This window comes from Heterodontus francisci, chromosome 17 (genome assembly GCF_036365525.1).
Source record: "Heterodontus francisci isolate sHetFra1 chromosome 17, sHetFra1.hap1, whole genome shotgun sequence".
NCBI classification, from domain to species: Eukaryota; Metazoa; Chordata; class Chondrichthyes; order Heterodontiformes; family Heterodontidae; genus Heterodontus; species Heterodontus francisci.
Genome location: NC_090387.1, coordinates 74078669 through 74096800, shown reverse-complemented (window position 1 = coordinate 74096800; position 18132 = coordinate 74078669). Strand labels below are relative to the sequence as shown.

Below are 18132 nucleotides of genomic sequence, written 5' to 3'. Positions count from 1 at the left end.
ACTTGTAATCGGATTAGTAATATTTTCAATGAATTGGTGAAAAGCTACATTCTATTACACATTCACATGATTTATACAAATATAATGTCACTAACATAAATCAGGCATCTTTGATACGCTGCCTATGGTTACCATCTTCCTCATCAGAATCCTCTTCACTATTCCAGTAATTTTCATCAAATGCGTCCTCATCTGGGTAATCATTCCGCCAATTATTTTCTTCATTTTCATCATCATCATCCTCATATGCTTCATCTGCCATCACTTCCTCGCTAACCTGAAACATAAGCAGTGTCACACACTGTACCAAGAATATGTACAATTTACACAGACAGACCACTGTCCGGTCCACAAAGAAGCTTGCAGCTCATCACACAGTCATTTAAAGCCTTCTGGTGACATTAGGTCCGAGGGCCATCGATTGTATTAGACAACCTGAAATCACCCTGCAAACTGTCTTCAGTTATTTATTTCTACAATCTACACACAAGTGTGGCATCTTGCAATCCTGCCTTGTTTTGAAACAGACAGCACTTCGCTGAATAATATGTTTAATTGTTGCTAAATTCACAAAGAACTCAAGCAGACTGCACAACTGTTAACTCACCAGTTCATTCTCCTCATAACATGGTACCACTGAGAGGATGTCTTGGATTTCACCACCAGTAATGTAGCTGTCAGTATAATATATGTCATAAACGTACTCCTCCATATTCTCCCGATGCTCCCCATGTCCAGAATCTGACACTGTAAGCTTCTCCCGAATCATTCTTATAGAATTACACAGAATTGCCTGAGGGTCATCCTGCCATGGACCAGGATCCTAAAACGGAACAAATCCTACAGGTAAGATAATGAGTTCCCATGATGGTTCATTTGCTGAAGAAAATATATAGCTGATCTCTGCTACTATGGCACTTGGGGCCATGTAACTGATCATCACTGGGTTAGGTAATGACAGAATCACAAGCAAAATACAACAGATGCTAGAAATCTGAAAGGTCAGAAAATGCTCATCAGGTCAGGCAGCATCTGTGGGCAGAAAAGCAGCTATCGGTTCAGGTCAATGACCTATTGTCAGAATTCGACGACTGAATCAGGCTCAGGTGTGGTGCACCCATTGGTCAAATACCTGGCCAACTTCTACTAGTTGCACAACTTACACAAGAATTGCCTTGAGTAAGGTACTATAGAGCAACCAGCAACCATGGAACCAACACGAGTCAGTAAACTTCCAGAGAAAAGCAGCACACAAAGAAAGTGACATATTAACATCAAATTCATGGACAAAGAATATCAAGGACAGGAAGGGTTTGACTGACACAGAGGACATGAAGGAAAGGAAGTAATGTGGTCAGATGCACAAACTGGTAGGCATAGGGAAGAATACTGTGGTCAAAACCATGTAGAGCTCCCCACAATAGAAGACACTGGTAGAGTCAATCTAAGAATACACACTCCATTTATAATATCAGTAGCTGCTGTTCGTGAATGGGGATCAGGCCAAGCTCCCAAACTAACTTCACATCATTCCACCAACAGAAATAAGAATTTAATAGTTATCCCTTTCCTCATGTACCAACCAGTGCACAATTTTTTAGGACATCCCATAGATACATGAACCACAACTTTATTTCAGGTCAATGGTGTCTGTTGTCAGAGCGGCCCACTTTTGATCGGAGCCTGAAACAAGTGTATTGAATATCCAGCTCAAGCCCACTTACATGCCAGGTTAACTGAAAAATGTTTCTATGCCCTCTGTCCCCAACTGTCATCTAACTAAACAAGCCTTTAATAGAGATAGCACCAGTGGTCAGTTAGAGGGCAGCGAGAGCTCCAATATTACATCAATGAAAATATTGCTTCAAACCTCACATTAGCATGTGGCTGCTGCTCATGTAAAGTTTATCAGCACCATTTGATGCAAGGAAGATTTTTTGTTTATGATTAAGTGCACAGAGCTGAAGGATTGAATTTCAACAAGGCACCATTGGGGACTACTTTCCACTGACTTGTAAGATGAAGCAATCTGCCCTGAAATTGAGCAGTATATTACCAATAACAAATACATCAGCCTCATATTACCGAGTGAACAGAAAGGCAGCAGCTAATTCCTTCTCTTGGAGCACTTAAGAGTTGGCACTTGAAGTCTGTGCAGAAGCCCAAAAACAAACCTTGTCTATATGCCAACACTTCCTGTCCAGAGACTGTCGAAGAGGCTTAGAACTTAAAAGCAAGATTAGGAATAGCCTTGTGTGGCATACTGGCGCGCCGTGGAACTTGGTGAGCGCCATCTTAACCTCAACACTGCAGAGTCACTCAGCAAAAGAACATATTTGCCATCAGTACTGCATGTTCACTACCAGCTCCAGTGTCACTACATCAAAAATATTGGTCTGAAACAGCCCCACTCTAGTCACAACCCAATGAAATCACAAAACATACAAATAATCTTTTACTGCCTAAAGCAAAATGAGGTATATGGGATCACCGGCTTCATGTAGAGAACAAAAACAAGAAAGTTATGCTGAACCTTTATAAATCACTGGTTAGATCTCAGCCGGAGCACTCTGTCCAATTCTGGGCACCACATGTTACAAAGGATATCAGGGCTTTGGAGAAGGTGCAAAGAAGATTTACTAGAATGATATCTGGGATGAAGTTATTTGGAGACTGCAGAAGCTGGGATTGTTCTCTTTAGAGCAGAGAAGGTAAAGGGGAGATTATTTAGAGGTTTTCAAAATTATGTGGATTTTTGATAGAGTAAATAGGGAGAAACCGGATCCACTGGTAGGAGGATCAGTAATCAAAGGATTTATGATAATCGCTAAAAAGAATCAGAGGAGATAGGAATTTTTTAAGCCAGCAAGTTATGATCAGCAATACACTGCCTGAAAGGACAGTGGAAGCAGATTCAATAGAAATTTCAAAAGGGAATTGAATATATTTGAAAGGGAAAAAAATTGCAGGGTTATGCGGAAGAGCAACAGCATGGAACTAATTGGATAGCACTTTCAGAGCTAGAACTGGTGTAATGGACTGAATGAATCATGCAGCACAGAATGAGGCCAATTATTCAATGAAAGCAAAATGTACCAGATAATTTTACAACTATTCAGATCAGTTTTACAAGTTCCTGGCCTTACCTTGGAACCTTCGTGCTTTGAGCCTCCATCATCCTTTTCAAGCTGTTCATCATGTTGGATAATATCAAACACTTGGATTTCTGCTGCTGACCCGTCATCTTTGTTACTTACAAAAGTTCTTTCGGTTTTCTTTAAAACAAGAAACACCAATATACACTTTTTAAAAAGTCATGAATTTTGTGAAAAGAAGCTCTACCCAAGTCAGGAAGAACTCAAATGCACCGTAAATCCATCTCTGTATTGCTGAGGAACTGGAGAACACTCAATGCTACATTACCTGTTCCATTTTTCTGAACATCAGCCATCATTCTCTTCCTCCCTCTGCTTCTCTCACAAAGCACCATTCACCCCTCTCTCTTCTGGTGACCCTCCCTTATTCCTTCATACAAGATCAATACAAATGAGGGAATCTATTCATCCCAAAATAGCTGATCCTTTCAAAACATAAGACCTACCACATAGTCTGGCTGACTTGAATAGTTCTAAAGTTTTCCTCTCTGCCTGACCCAGAAGGTCGTTCCAAGTACAAGTCATTCTTTGCCTGAATAACTGCCTATTAGTGCTAACTTTCCTTTCACAGATTTTAACCTTATTCTACTGTCCTGGCATGTCTTAAAAATGATCCGGCAGATTGGCCTTCTCTGTGCCATTGACAAATTGTACACTTTTATGAAGTCCCCCGTCAGTGGCCTCTTTCCAAAGTTGAAGGGCCCAGTTTCTCCACTCATAATTCAATCCGTTAACATTAAGGAACAGCCTTGTGTCTGTTCTGTGCAAAACCACCATGGCTTAATTGTACCAGACCACCTGCTGTTACCTTGCTCCAGGAAGTATTAAATTTGACTGATGCTATGAAAGATGAAGGTCAGCCGTCAACCTTGATCCACATGAAACCACTGAGCTACCAATAGGCCAAACTGAATGCTAAATTACCACAGTTCATTTGCCCTTTCTTTGAAATTTTGAGCCAAAAGAAGTTATTGAGAATGTATACCGCAGTTGAAAATATAATTGCGCCATCGACATTTTCCAATGGCTCATTGGGTGTACGCACTGTATGGTGTGGTTTGAGTCCTTGTCTCTGCAGTTATCTGATCTCAGCCAGGTGCAGTGTTCCTTAGGCTAGGGAGGTGGGGAAAAATAATGGTCAGCTTTCTACTCCTGATTTCTATCCATTGACTCTCAAGCTGGAGTATGCAGATTTACAGATATGTGAAAGAGTCAGGCTCAGCTGAGATCCACTGATGTCCTCCAGAGTCAATGAGCTTATCAACACTGTTACAAAATGTTTTATTTTTGTACTAAAATCTTGGACTTCTGTGTTTTAAGAAACTGAAAAAAGGATTTTCAGTGGACTTGGACATCCTGCAAATAGTCGGAATTTCTGCAATGTTTTGAAAGGAAATTCATAACAAAAGTTGACTTTATGGATGCTTTGGAAGGAAGTTGAACTTGTACAAGGACAGAAAAGCAGACAATTTCAAGGAGAAACAGAGGTTTGATCTTCCTCAGAGCAGTTTCTTTTCGAATGACAAGAGACACCGTGTCTGGACTTATCACCATGTTCAGGAAAGGTTTTTTTCCACTTTGGACCCTTTAAAAAGCCAGTGAGTTGGACAAAGAGCAGGGATTTGAAATCTTTACTCTGACCTGCCTGGAGCAAGAGAGGAAGACCCAGAAAAGTTTTACTTCTCTGAAAAGGAATCCTGCATTTGAAAGGTGGCATTTTCCTGTTGCCTCCTGTCTCTGAAGAACTCCTGTATCCAGGGAGATTCCTATTGCCTCCTGTCAATCCTGAAATCTGAAAAATTCTTCTACCGCTCGACTGCTGCTGACCTAAGCAGGCCTGTTGCTACACCCCTGATGGAAGATCTATATGACACCTGCTGCAGTTAAATTGCCTTGAACACCTACCCATCACAGACTGTTCATCAACCTCACCTGGAGAGACTTCGAGTGGCATCCAACTATTCAACTTGGACACCTCACCACACCACGAAAATATCCTACCAGAAAGTGATAAACGCAATTTTTATTTATTATTTCCTTCTATTCCTAAGAAACAGCTGTAAACCAAAATCCTTTCTCCCCCCCCCGTTAATCCTTTCGTTGAAAGTGTGTTTGTGCACGTACAAAGGTTAAGGAAATGAGCAGTTTTTCATAGATTTATCTAGTTAGTAGTTAAGACTTATTAGCTCTTTAATCAATAGTTAATGTTGTTTCAAGAAACCTGGTTTTGGTGTGCTTTATTCTGGGGGACAAAGAGTGTCTGCTTTGGCAAATGTTTGGTACGTGAAAAACATTCCTGATATGCTTTGACCTGTGGAGTTGTGGGACTGAATTAACAGTGCATGGCTCCCACCTTGGTCGTAACTTTTTTTGACTCATTCATGGGGATGTGGGCGTCGTTGGCTAGGCCAGCATTAATTGCCCATCCCTAATTATCCTCAAGAAGGTGGTGCTGAGCTGCCAGACAAATGAAATGGCCAAAGGAAAGCTGGACACTGCTTATGCAAAGCAGGTTGACGGGCAGAGCACATGAAGTTTGTGTCATGCTTTCTGAAGAGGATTCTGCAGATGAAACAGCAAAAAAGGCTATTCTCGTTGCCTATGAGTTAGTCCCTGAAGCTTACCGACAGAAGTTTCAGAATATCCAGAGATTGGACAGATTTATGTAGAATTTGAGAGGGTAAAGCATATTAATTTTGATGGTTGGATACAGGCAGTAAAGATGGAAGCCACGTACAAGAACCTTAGAGAATTGATTCTCTTGGAATAGTTTAAAAATTCAATCCTTCCAGGAGTGAGAACTCATGTCGATTACCAAGAAGTTTCAAAAGCCAGGCAAGCAGCGGAAATCAATGATTTCAGGTTTGTGCATAAGCCAAAGCCCTTTGTCCATCACCCCACAAACCCGGAGTAGGATAGAAGGCGGGTGAAAGGAAGGCAAGTAGCATGGGACAAGGAGGAACAGCTGGGAATGCCCCAAGGTCCTCTCTTCAGGCCAGAAAGGAAGGTGCTGAGGGTAGAAGCGAAGTCCGCAAAGCCAAAGTGTTATCATTGAAACAAGGTGGGACATCTTCATTCAGAATGCTACAAGTTGCAAGGTAAACCCATGGGATTTGTTGGGGTATACAAAGCTAATGCACAGAAAGGGGCTCTGACTCAATACAGCATTGACAGCAGCTGTAAAACCAGATTTAAAAAAAAGTGTGAGTGTAGGGGTTGAGAATAAGATGCCTGAAAGTTATCAGAGATTCTTGTCAAAAGGAAAAGTCACTCCATATCCCTCAAGTGAGGCAGATACACCTATTGTTATACTTAGGGATACAGGAGCAACCAAAATGCTTTTGCTTGGTGAAAGGTATAACATTTCCACCAGAGAGGGCACCGAATGCTAAAGTTTCAGTTAATGGTAATGGTAGGGTATATATACCCATACCTTTGTATCGAGTGCACCTAGAGTGTGACCTAATGTCTGGGATGGGAACTGTAATTGTCCACAGTTTGCCGGAATGATTTAGCCAAAGCAGAAGTATCAGTCTCTCCTGTAGTCACAGAGAATCCAAGTGAATTTAAAGAAACAGAACAAATACAAGAACAAGTTCCAGGAATATTTTCTGTATGTGTTGTAACCCGAGCATTGGCTAAACAGGTTCCATTGCCGGAGATAAAATTGGCACCACAAATAGATCGCCGAGTATCTGAAACCTCCCTTGGGGATTTAGATAATCCAAATGAGACGTTTAACAAGTCTTCTTTAACCACAGCACAGCAAGCTGATCCAGAGTTACATAAAATAGCACTGTCGGCTCTGACAGAAGCTAAGGCAAAAGGACTTCCAGAAGGCTATTATGTTGAAGACGGGGTTCTGATGAGGAAATGAAGATCGTCTCATAGACCTGTAGCCGAAGACTGGACCACCTAAATATCGCCAGGAATTAAGGTCAGCACATGACTTTCCTCTCGCAGAACATATGGGGATCCGGAAGACCAAATCACATACAGGTCAACATTATTATTGGCCAGGTCTGAGAACGGACAATTTTGTATAGGACTTGCCATACGTGCCAAATGGTGGGAAAACCGCAACCTACCATAAAACCGGCACCACTAATTCCCATACCAGTGATTCAGGAAACATTTAGTAGGGTATTGGTAGACTGCGTAGGACCCGTGCCAAAAACAAAAGTTGGACATCAATATATACTCACCATCATGAATATGGCTACTCGATTTCCAGAGGCCATTCCTTGAGGACAATAACTGTTAAAGCAGTAGTAGAGACGTTCACCCAATTCTTTACGAGATATGGATTACCACTTGAAGTTCAATCGAATCAAAGTTCTAATTTCACGTCTAAGATATTTCAAGAAGTCATGGGTAATTTGGGTAGCAAACAGTTAAAATCTTCAGCATATCACCCACAGACACAGGGACCTTTAGAAAAGGTACCATCAAACTCAAAACAATAATCAGGGCATACGGTCATGAATATCCCTATGATTGGGATAAAGGGCGAGACTTTCTTTTATTTGCCACTAGAGATTCACTGAATGAATCTACAGGTTTTATTCCTTTTGAATTAGTTTACAGACATGAGATAAGAGGTGCTCTAAAACTATTCAAAGAAAGGTTTTTTAGAACAGAGAGATGAATCTTCTGTACTAGACTACGTATCCATGTTCCAGGAAAGGCTCACAAAAGCTTGCCATGTGGCTGAGGAACACCTTCAATCATCCCAAACCATGATGAAAAAATGGGCAGACAAAAACACAAAGCCCCCAACTTTTCAACCAGGGGATGAAGTTAATACTTCATTATTACTACCTTTACAGGGTGAACCATTAAAAGCACAGTTCAGTGGTCTATATGAAGTGGTCAAAAGAGTTAGTAAGGTAAATTATTTGATTGATACCCCAGATCGCCAGAAAAGGAATCGGCTGTGTCATATCAATATGTTAAAGCAATAGTATCGCAGAGAGGAGGATAAGCCAGTACAGGTATGTCAGGTAACAGGGACAGATAAAAACAAAAGGGATAGTGAGAATGATGCAAAAGGAGGCATAGACAATACGCAAATTGAACCTCCTACTATCCGGTTAGCTAATACAGAATGGCTAGGAAAACTGGACAACATGCTTTTGTATTTGGATGCAGAACAAGACGACCTAATAAGGCTATGCACAGCATTTGAGAGAGTCTGTAGGGGTAAGCCAGGATGTACAAACTTCGCCACACATCATGTGGATGTAAGGGAATCTATTCCTATAAAAACAGCATCCTTACCACTAAAGTCCAGACAAATAGGCCCAAGTAAAAGCAAAAATCCAATACATGCTGGAAAACAACTTAATTGAACCTGGTCAAAGCAGCCGGAGTTCACTAGTAGTATTTGTGCCTAAACTTGATGGGTCAACCCGACTTTGCATAGACTCCTACCCAATTCCTTGTTTGGAAGACTGTATTTACAGAGTGGGCAGTGCCATGTTTCCTACAAAGATTGATTTGTTAAAGTGATACTGGCAAGTCTCTAACACCCTGAGCTAAAGAAATATCAGCTTGTGTCACACCGGATGGTCTTTACCAGTGCCAAGTGATGCCATTCAGGCTAAAATATGCCCTAGCAACTTTTCAGAGACCAATAAATCAAGTGGTAGCCAGTGTTTCCAACTGTGTAGTTTATCTTGATGATGTGCTGGTATACAGTAACACTTGGAAGAAACACTTAAAACATCTGGAAGCTCTGTTTAAAAAAATTGCAAGCAGCTGATTTAGTGGTAAATCTGGCAAAAAGCGAACTCACAAAAGCAAGAGTGATCTACCTCAGGCATATAGCGGGACAAGGACAAGTGTTGCCAAGAATGGCAAAAGTACAAGCCTTAGTGGAGTTCCCTATCCCTAAGACTAAGTGTGAAATTATGAGGTTTTGGGGGATGTGTGGTTTCGACAGAAAGTTTGTACCAAATTTCAGTGTTGTAGCTGCTCCACTAACCGATTTGCTACAGCAAAGAAAACCAAGGTAGTGAGATCGGGTGAATGCCAGGCATTTTTGAAAAACTAAAGGCAATTTTGACTAATGAACCAGTGTTGGCTGCTCCAAATTTTACTAGGCCCTTCAAGGTAGCGATTGACACAAGTGATCTGGGGGTCGGTGCAGTCCTATTACACTACGACAAACGGCCATAGGAAAACCAGTAGGGTACTTTTCAAAAAAATGAACTGCCACCAAAAAAAGTATTCCATTGTGGAAAAATAAATGTTTGGACTATTTCTAACTCAAACATTTTGAAGAATATATCCACCATGACTACAAAGAATACACTGACCACAATCCATTAACTTTTGTGGAAAAATTTAGAACTCAAAATGCCAGAATATTCAGATAAGAGTTCATTGTTACAGCCTGATCACTTGAAGACTGTACACATTTCGGGAAAAACAATGTTATCACAGATGCTTTGTCACGAATTTAACTTTGTTGAGTTACATGAGTAAAGATGGTACAAAGCAAAATTGTGTTAACTACCAGTAGAGTGAATGAGAGGCATGAGTGCAAAAAAATGTTTAAAATGTTTTCAGTTTCTGTTTTTACTCTGTAATGAAACGTATTCAAGAATGGCGTTTCATTTCACCAAGGGCGGAGGCGTTACAAAAGGTTTTATTTTTGTACTAAAATCTTGGACTTCTGTGCTTTAAAAAAACTGAAAAAAGGATTTTTCAGTAGACTTGGACATCTGCAAATAGTTAGAGTTTCTGCAATGTTTTAAAAGAAAGTTCATCTTTATAGGTGCTTTGAAAGGAAGATGAACTTGTACAAGGACAGGAAAGCAGGCAATTTCAAGGAAACACAGGGGTTTGGCCTTCTGCAGTTTTTTCTTTTGAATGACAAGAGACAGTGTGTCTCGACATGTCACCATGTTCAGGAAAGATTTGTTTCACTCTGGACCCTTTAAAAAGCCAGTGAGTTGGACAAAGAGCAGGCATTTGAAATCTTTGCTTTGACCTGCCTGGAGCAAGAGAGGAAGACCCAGAAAAGTTTTACTTCTCTCTGAAAAGGAAACTTGCATCTCTTGAAAATGAATCCTGCATTTGAAAGGTGGCAGATTCCTGTTGCCTATCTCTGAAGAATTCCTGCATCCAGTGAGATTCCTGCTGCCTCCTATGCGCTAAGAAATCCTGAAATCTGAAAAATTCTTCTATTGCTCCACTGCTGCTAACCTAAACAGACCTCTTGCTACACCCCTGATAAAGACCCACATGATGTTTGCTGCAGTTAAATTGCCGTGAACGCCTACCCATCACAGACTGTTCATCAACCTCGCCTGGAGACTGCGAGTAGCATCCGACTATTCAACTCTGGGATGCCCTCACCGTACTGAAAACATCCTACCAGAACATGATAAACTCAATTATTTTTATTATTCCTTCTATTCCTAAGAAACAGCTGTAAACCAAAATCGTTTTTTCCTACTTAACCAGTTTTTTTTTGAACGTATGTGCATGTGGGTTAAGGAAATAAGGTGTTTTTCAATACATAGATTTATCTTGTTAGTAGTTAAGACATTTCTTTGCTAATAAATAATGTTGTTTAATGAAACTTGGTTTTGGTGTGCTTTATTCTGGGACACAAATTGTGCGCCTAATTTGGCTATTCTTTGGTAGGTGAAAAACCTTGATATGGTGTGACCTGTGGAGTAGTGGGGCTGAATTAACAGTGCAGTACTCCCGCCTTGGTCGCAACAACATACACTGTCTACATTCATGCATGAAGAATGCCTGCTTGTAGAAGGTGCTGAAAGACTGTTGCCGCCCATGTAAATGTATTCCAACATGGCACAGCATCTTGAAGAGAGGATGGGGGGACCCCAGGGAACAGAAGAATGATAAACAACAGATTTTCTCATAAATCACTCACTCAAAATATCACAAGAAGGTAATTACCAGATCACTGGTTACCAGTAGTTTCTATTTACTATTGAGTTTTACATCAACTATTCACTACAGACAGGCAATTCTTAATACAGTTGTGCCCTTAATAGAGGCAGTCACATTACCTTCCAGCTGTCTCGGTCTTGTTCACATTCAATTCCAGAAGTTTCTGTTCTAGATTGTTGTACGCTCTTCACATCACCTGACCGAGATTCAGAAACTACTTCGGTGCCAAGATTTCTTCTGTGGCTAGCAACGACTTTGTACCGATTCTCCTGGCTGGCTGCCTGGCAAGATGCTCGTGCAGAGAGTTGGATACGTTGGGCACTAGTCCCAGAGGGTTTAAGGGTCAACAAGGCCTTATCTTTAGTGATAGCTTCCCTCACGTGCCTCTGAACGGGGTCATCCTAGAGAGATAGCGAAACAGTAAATCCCTCTGCTGCTTCAGTTTACAATTTATCAAATTGCTTCTTTGTTAATTTATTTAAAAGGGGAAGGAAAGTCTAGGATAGCACTTTCTGTTCAAAATCCTCTTCCATTTGATCAAAGAAAGTAATAAGCTGAGGAGAAATTTGATTTCACATTTGAAAAAAATGTTTATGCAAGACCACTCCAATGATATTACTGATGAAACATGCTCCATGTCCTGGAAATTTGCATTCCCAGCCATCAATGCTGGTTTGAGAAGCCAAGTAGCCCTGGGGGCGAAGTTGCAGGCCCTGCTGTCTTTTTAGATGGAGCCACATCAGGACACATTCCCCAGTGATAGTGCAGGAGGGGCTTTCAAACATTCATTACATAAAATAAGGGAACAAAAAAAAACTTCCAACTTTTAATAAATGCATATTTCAGCAATGGCAGTCAATGATTCTCATCAAAATCTCACCCTAATTTCATACTCCTGGAACTGCCCCTCGCCAACTACACAACATGCTTTCGCACCTTTTCTTCAAAGAAAACCACAAAAATAAATTTTCCAAAATCCTTTCAAGTCAAGTATACAACCAACCATCAAGCCACTTGCTTTGTTGAATGAAACTGTCAATACCAGGGCGGCACAGTGGCGCAGTGGTTAGCACCGCAGCCTCACAGCTCCAGGGACCCGGGTTCGATTCTGGGTACTGCCTGTGCGGAGTTTGCAAGTTCTCCCTGTGTCTGCGTGGGTTTCCTCCGGGTGCTCCGGTTTCCTCCCACATGCCAAAGACTTGCAGGTTGATAGGTTAATTGGCCATTATAAATTGCCCCTAGTATAGGTAGGTGGTAGGGAAATATATAGGGACAGGTGGGGATGTGGTAGGAATATGGGATTAGTGTAGGATTAGTATAAATGGGTGGTTGATGGTTGGCACAGACTCGGTGGGCCGAAGGGCCTGTTTCAGTGCTGTATCTCTAAACTAAACCATGTTTACATGGAATCAGGCAGCTCCATATTGGTGCGTAACTGCCAAGCCAACCCTACAATGCAACATACCATCAAAATCAGTAAGCCCTTCCACGTTAAAAGCACATCGTAAAAAGATATCCTTTCAAAAAAAAGAGATTTCCTGATTTGACAGTGACCCATCATTTTGAACTTTATTCCCTGGACAGCTGCTCTGGCAATGTTACTAATGTGGAAATGCTTACCGATTTTGATGGGATGCTGCAATGCCAAGTTGGCCTGACCACTTGGCACCAATACGGAGGAGGCACCTGGTGACATTGGCTGTGTCAGGCCTGAAGTATGGCCCATGGAAGAGCTCAGATTTGGGTATAATTTAAAGGCAGGCAGGCAGGCAGTGATTGCAGCCCCACCTTGTTCCACTCAGCCTTCGAAAGGGGAAGGGAAGGCTGCAGCCTTATATTCTGGCCCACCGTACGCTACTTGCCAAGCTCCTGCGGAGTTGCTCACGAAGGATCCCAGTTAAAGTGGGTGCTGTGTGTTATTCTGCTGGTAATGCTGAGGTCAGTTCGCGGTTGTTGGTTGACAAGCAACTCCTGACGATCAGTCAGAGGCTGCTTACTCCCTCTGTTTAGCAGTTTCTCTCCAGGTTGTCAGCTGCTTGTAAATCCCAAAAGAACAAGACAGCAGCGAAAGACTGGCTTTCTTCAATAATAAAAATACTTTTTCCCAAAGAGTGAAACTGAAACTTGCATCTAGTTACCAAAGGCTCCCTGTGCCCACAACGCAAGTCGTCAAGTCCTAACATTCCCCTCCCTCGGCCCGGCCACCCCTATACCTCCACTCCTATACCTCCACTCCACCTCCACCCCTCGGTCCAACCTTACCCGAGCACCAACGGTGGCCGCCAGCCTGAAAAGAGTCCGCACAACATGTTCCGCAGGACCCGGCTCCCCATCCTCACTGCCAACCCGCAGCCGCTTACAGGCCAACAGCAAGGCCTCAACCGGCTCAGCACCGCGCTTCCGCTTAACCCGCAGCACTGTGGCCGCCATGACCGGATTCAAGGAGACAGCGACGTCTGAGTCCGCCCCCTGACTCCACCCCAATCAGATTCCAACTCCCAACACTGACTCCGCCCCACCCACTGACTCCGCCCTGACTCCACCCCAATCAGATTCCAACCCCCCAAACACTGACCCGCCCCCAAACACTGACCCGCCCCCAAACACTGACTCCGCCCCCACCACTGACTCCGCCCCATCACTGACTCCGCCCCCACACACTGCCTCCGTCCCATCACTGACTCCGCCCCCACCCACTGCCTCCGTCCCATCACTGACTCCGCCCCCACCCACTGACTCCGCCCCACCACTGACTCCGCCCCCACCCACTGACTCCGCCCCCACCCACTGACTCCGCCCCATCACTGACTCCGCCCCCACACACTGCCTCCGTCCCATCACTGACTCCGCCCCCACCCACTGACTCCGCCCCATCACTGACTCTATCCCATCAGACGCCAAACCCTAATCACTGATTCCACCCTCACCCACTGACTTTGCACCAATCAGACTCCAACCACCATTCACTGACACCGCCCCCACTCCTGACTCCGCGCCCACCCACTAACTCTGCCCACACCCACTGATTCCCCACAGACAGCGCCCCAATCTCTGACTTTACTCCACTGACTGGCTAATTCTGCCCTTACCCACTAACTCCACCCTCACCCACTGATTCAACCTCATTAGCTGGCTGACTCCACCCCACCCACTAATTTTGCCCTCACCTATTGACTCCACCCTGACCCACTGACTCCATATTGATTGGCTGACTCCACCCCCACCTTCTGATTCCACACAACCACTCCGCCCTCACTCAGTGATAGGATGGTGGAAATACCGCCGTTCAGCTGCTGCTTAAACTGATGCTGCGACCTGCTCTCACCATCTGCCCTGCAAACACCTTCCACCATTCCCCACATTGTTCTGAACTGGATCCTGAGCGGCTCATCACATAGGCAGTAAGATTTCGGGAGAGTAGGTGGGTGGCCATCCAGAAGAGTAGGAAGAAACAGGTAGTGCAGGGGTCTTCAGGGTGGGTGCCACTCTCAAACCACGACTCAGCTTTGAAGACTGCTCGGAGTGACGACACCTTGAAGGAGTGAAGTCCAGACTATGACACCAATGGGCAAGTGAAAGTACAGGACGGAACAACAAAGTGCAGAAATGCAGTTGTTATTTGAGATTCCATAGTTAGGGGGCCAGACAGGCATTTCTGTGACTGTTATCATGAGTTCCTCCTGGTGTGTGGCCTCCCTGGTGACAGGGTAACGAACATCACAAAGAGGGTGCAGAATATTCTTTAGGGGAAGGGAGTGAGCTAGAAGTTGTGATAAACATCAGTATCAAAGACATAGAGAGGTATTGAGGTCTTACAGTCATAATTTCAGGAGCTAGGGAGAAAGTTAAAAAATAGGACCTCGAAGGTAGTAATCTCTGGATTACTCCCAGTGCCACGTGCTAGTGAGAGTAGAAATAGGAAGATAGGGAGGATCACTACCCGGCTTGAAGCATGGTGCAGGATGGAGGGCTTCAGATGTTTGGGGCATTGGGACCAGTTCTGGGACAGAAGGCACCTATTCAAAAGGGACAGGTTGCACCTCAACAGGACTGGGACCAATGTCCCCACAGGGAGATTCACTAGTGTAGTTGGGGAGGGCTTAAGCTAAATTGGCAAGGGGATGGGGACCAGTATAGAAGTGGAAAAGAGGAATAAGGTGCACAATGTGAGAGTAGGGAGTAGTTCCGTATTAGATAGGGGCAGACTGAGAAGGACTACAAGGAATGCAAAGACAAGATTAGAATGCATGTGTGTAAATACACAAAGTGTAGTGAATCTGGTTGATGAGCTAAAAACAGAAATAACAGCGTTACAACCAAGTGAGGAAGGGGTCTCAGGCTCCTCTCTTGCCCCTTTCCTGGTTTGGCCGTAACAGGTTTATCTTTTAAAACACAGTGATTTTAGCTTACCACCTTAGTGAGCCCTTGCTCACTACACTCTCATTACAATTGCAAATGAAACAATCAGACAGGTTTTCTTAGGTTTAAACAAGAAATATGTAAGTTTATTAGCCTTATCACTCTAACCCAGTTAAAATTACTAAAATATGCAACGCAATCATGCTCGCAAGCATACGAGAGACATACACACACACAAATAGATACAGTTGGGGAGAAAGAATTAGGAGGGTTGAAGTAGAGTTCGTAGTAAATGGAATACAGATACGGTTAGTAGTGTCCTTGTGGTAGTGTCCTTGACTGAAGTGAAGGTCATGGAGTTGTCGCTGGGGCCCAGTGCACAATTTCAGACCTGCTTCTCTGGTACCAGAGGGCCAAAGAGGTGCTTTGTCTGTAGGCTTGAAGTCTAAGCTGCCACCGTGGGTTCTCTGGGACTTTGCTGGAGAGAGAAACAGAGAGAGAGAGAGGGACTTTTCTTCTGCCAGTCCAGTTGCAGTCTTCTCCTTTCTAACAGCCACAATTCAAAAAGCCCCAGTCTTACCAGCAGGTAGGTCATGTGACCATCTCTATTTGAAACAGCAACGTCTTGGAGGGTGGTTGGTTTCAGAGTCTCCCAGACATACTCGGGCATCACTATTGACAAAACCCATCTCATTAATTGAATCAGTGAACTCCCATTGTCTCTCTATTCAACTGTCTTTTGGCTAGTCCTGGTCTTTTCAGAATGCAAATGTGCGGCCATGTTTTTAGCTGGTCAGTTCTGTTTTATTTAAACAGTTCTTTGCAACATCCAGTAAAAGAAAGTTTCAAGTAGTGTCCTGTATGACAAAATTAATATGTTTTCATTTGGCAGGTGTGATTTCCATCACAACAGTATGGGAATATGATGTATTGGCAATAACAGAAATGTGGCTTAAAAATGGCAAGGACTTACTTTACAAGGATACAAAGTGTTCAGAAAAGACAGAGAAGAAAAAGGGAGGTGGGGTGGCAGTACTGATCAGGGAAGAAAGACATTGTTGTGTTGGAAAGAGGGGATGTCCTTGAGGGGGCAAGGACAGAACCAATTTGGTTAGAGTTCAGAAGCAAAAAGGGCATGCTTATGCTACTGGGTGTATTTTATAGGCCTCCAAATAGTGAGATAGAAATAAAGGAGAAAATCTGCAGGGAAATCAGAGATGTGCAAGAACTATAGAGTGGTGATATTGTGGGACTTTAATTACCCAAATATTGATTGGGATAATTTTAGAGTAAAGAGTAAGGAGGGAGAGGAATTTCTGAAATGTGTTCAGGAGAACTTCCTTGATCAGTATGTTTTCAGCCCAACTAGAAAGGTGGCACGTTGCTGGATCTGGTACTGTGAAATGAGGTGGGCCAAGTGGACCAAGTGTCTGTAGGGGCACACTTGGGTAAGAGTGATCATCATAACATATGTTTTAGATTAGTAATGCAGAAAAGCAAGGAACAATATAAGGTAGAAATCTAGATTGCAGGAGGGCTAATTTCAATGCGATGAGAAGGGATATCGCCAGGATAAAATGGAAGCGAAGACTGACAGGAAAAGCTGTGACAGAACAATGCGTTCTCTTTAAGGAAGAGATGCTTCAGGTACAGCCTAGGTACATTCTAACAAGGGCGAAAGGTAGGGGAACCAAAAACAGGGTTCCTTGGATGAGCAGGGAGATAGAGATTATGATGAAACAAAAAAAGAGGGTGCAGGATGCATGTCAGGTAAATTCTTCAAGTGAGAAGCAGGCCATATACAATAAGTTGAGAGGGGAGGTGAAGAGGAAAATAAGACTGACAAAGAGAGAATATGAGAATAGAATGGCAGTCAACATACAAGAGAACCCAAGAATCTTCTACTGACATGTAAATAGTAAGTGGGTAGTAAGAAGTGGAGTGGGTCCTACTAGGGACAAAAAGGGTAATATATACTTAGAGGCGCAGAGCAAGACTAGAATAATTAATGAGTCCTTTGTATCAGTGTTTACTAAAGAAGAGGAATTTGACAAAATATCAGTAAAAGTGGAGAGAGTAGAGGCAATGGATAGAGTAAAAATTGAGGGATGAGGTATTGAAAAGACTGACTATGTTTAGGGTAGAAAAGTCACCTGGTCCAGATTGCTAAAGGAGGTGGGGGTGGAGATAATGGAAGTGCTTGCTATAATCTTCCAATCCTCCCTAGATATGGGAGAGGTGCCAGAGGATTGGAGAATGGCAAACGTGACACCCTTATTCAAGAAAGGGTGTAAGGACAGTCCTAGCAACTATAAGCCAGTTAGTTTAACATCAGTGGTGGGTATGGATTTAGAAACAATAATCGCAGGGGAAAAAAATCAACAGGCACTAGGAGAGGTTTGAATTAATTAACAAGAGCCAGCATGGATTTGTAAAAGGGAGATCATGCTTGACTAATCTAATTGAACAGAGAATGTTGATGAAGGGAATGCAGTGGATGTTGTTCATATGGATTTTAAGAGAGTGTTTGATAAAGTACTACATAAAATGCTGGTTATCAAAATTGAGACTCATGGAATAGGAGGGTCAGTGTCCAATTGGATAAAAAAAAAAATTGGCTTAAGGACAGAAAACAGCAAGTTGTGGTAAATGATTGCTTTTGAGACTGGAGGATGGTAGACAGTGGTGT

The 18132-nt window shown here is 43.0% G+C and overlaps 1 protein-coding gene across 4 annotated transcripts in view; it reads right to left on the bottom strand.

Annotated features, from left to right (window-relative positions):
• Nucleotides 1-13552, bottom strand: part of slc7a6os (solute carrier family 7 member 6 opposite strand) — a 73988-nt gene extending 60436 nt beyond the window's left edge. For 3 of the 4 annotated variants that reach the window (XM_068049685.1, XM_068049684.1, XM_068049683.1), the window contains exons 1-5: nt 13347-13552; nt 11204-11485; nt 3147-3275; nt 608-823; nt 96-277 (exon numbers count right to left, since the gene is read on the bottom strand). In XM_068049685.1, the coding sequence (XP_067905786.1) occupies nt 101-277; nt 608-823; nt 3147-3275; nt 11204-11485; nt 13347-13514 (972 nt within the window). In that variant the 5' untranslated portion in view covers nt 13515-13552 and the 3' untranslated portion in view covers nt 96-100. Of the gene's footprint in view, nt 1-8; nt 278-607; nt 824-3146; nt 3276-11203; nt 11486-13346 lie in introns of those variants that run through there. The other variant, XM_068049682.1, reaches the window with a different exon arrangement.
• Between the last annotated feature and the right edge of the window lie 4580 nt (nt 13553-18132).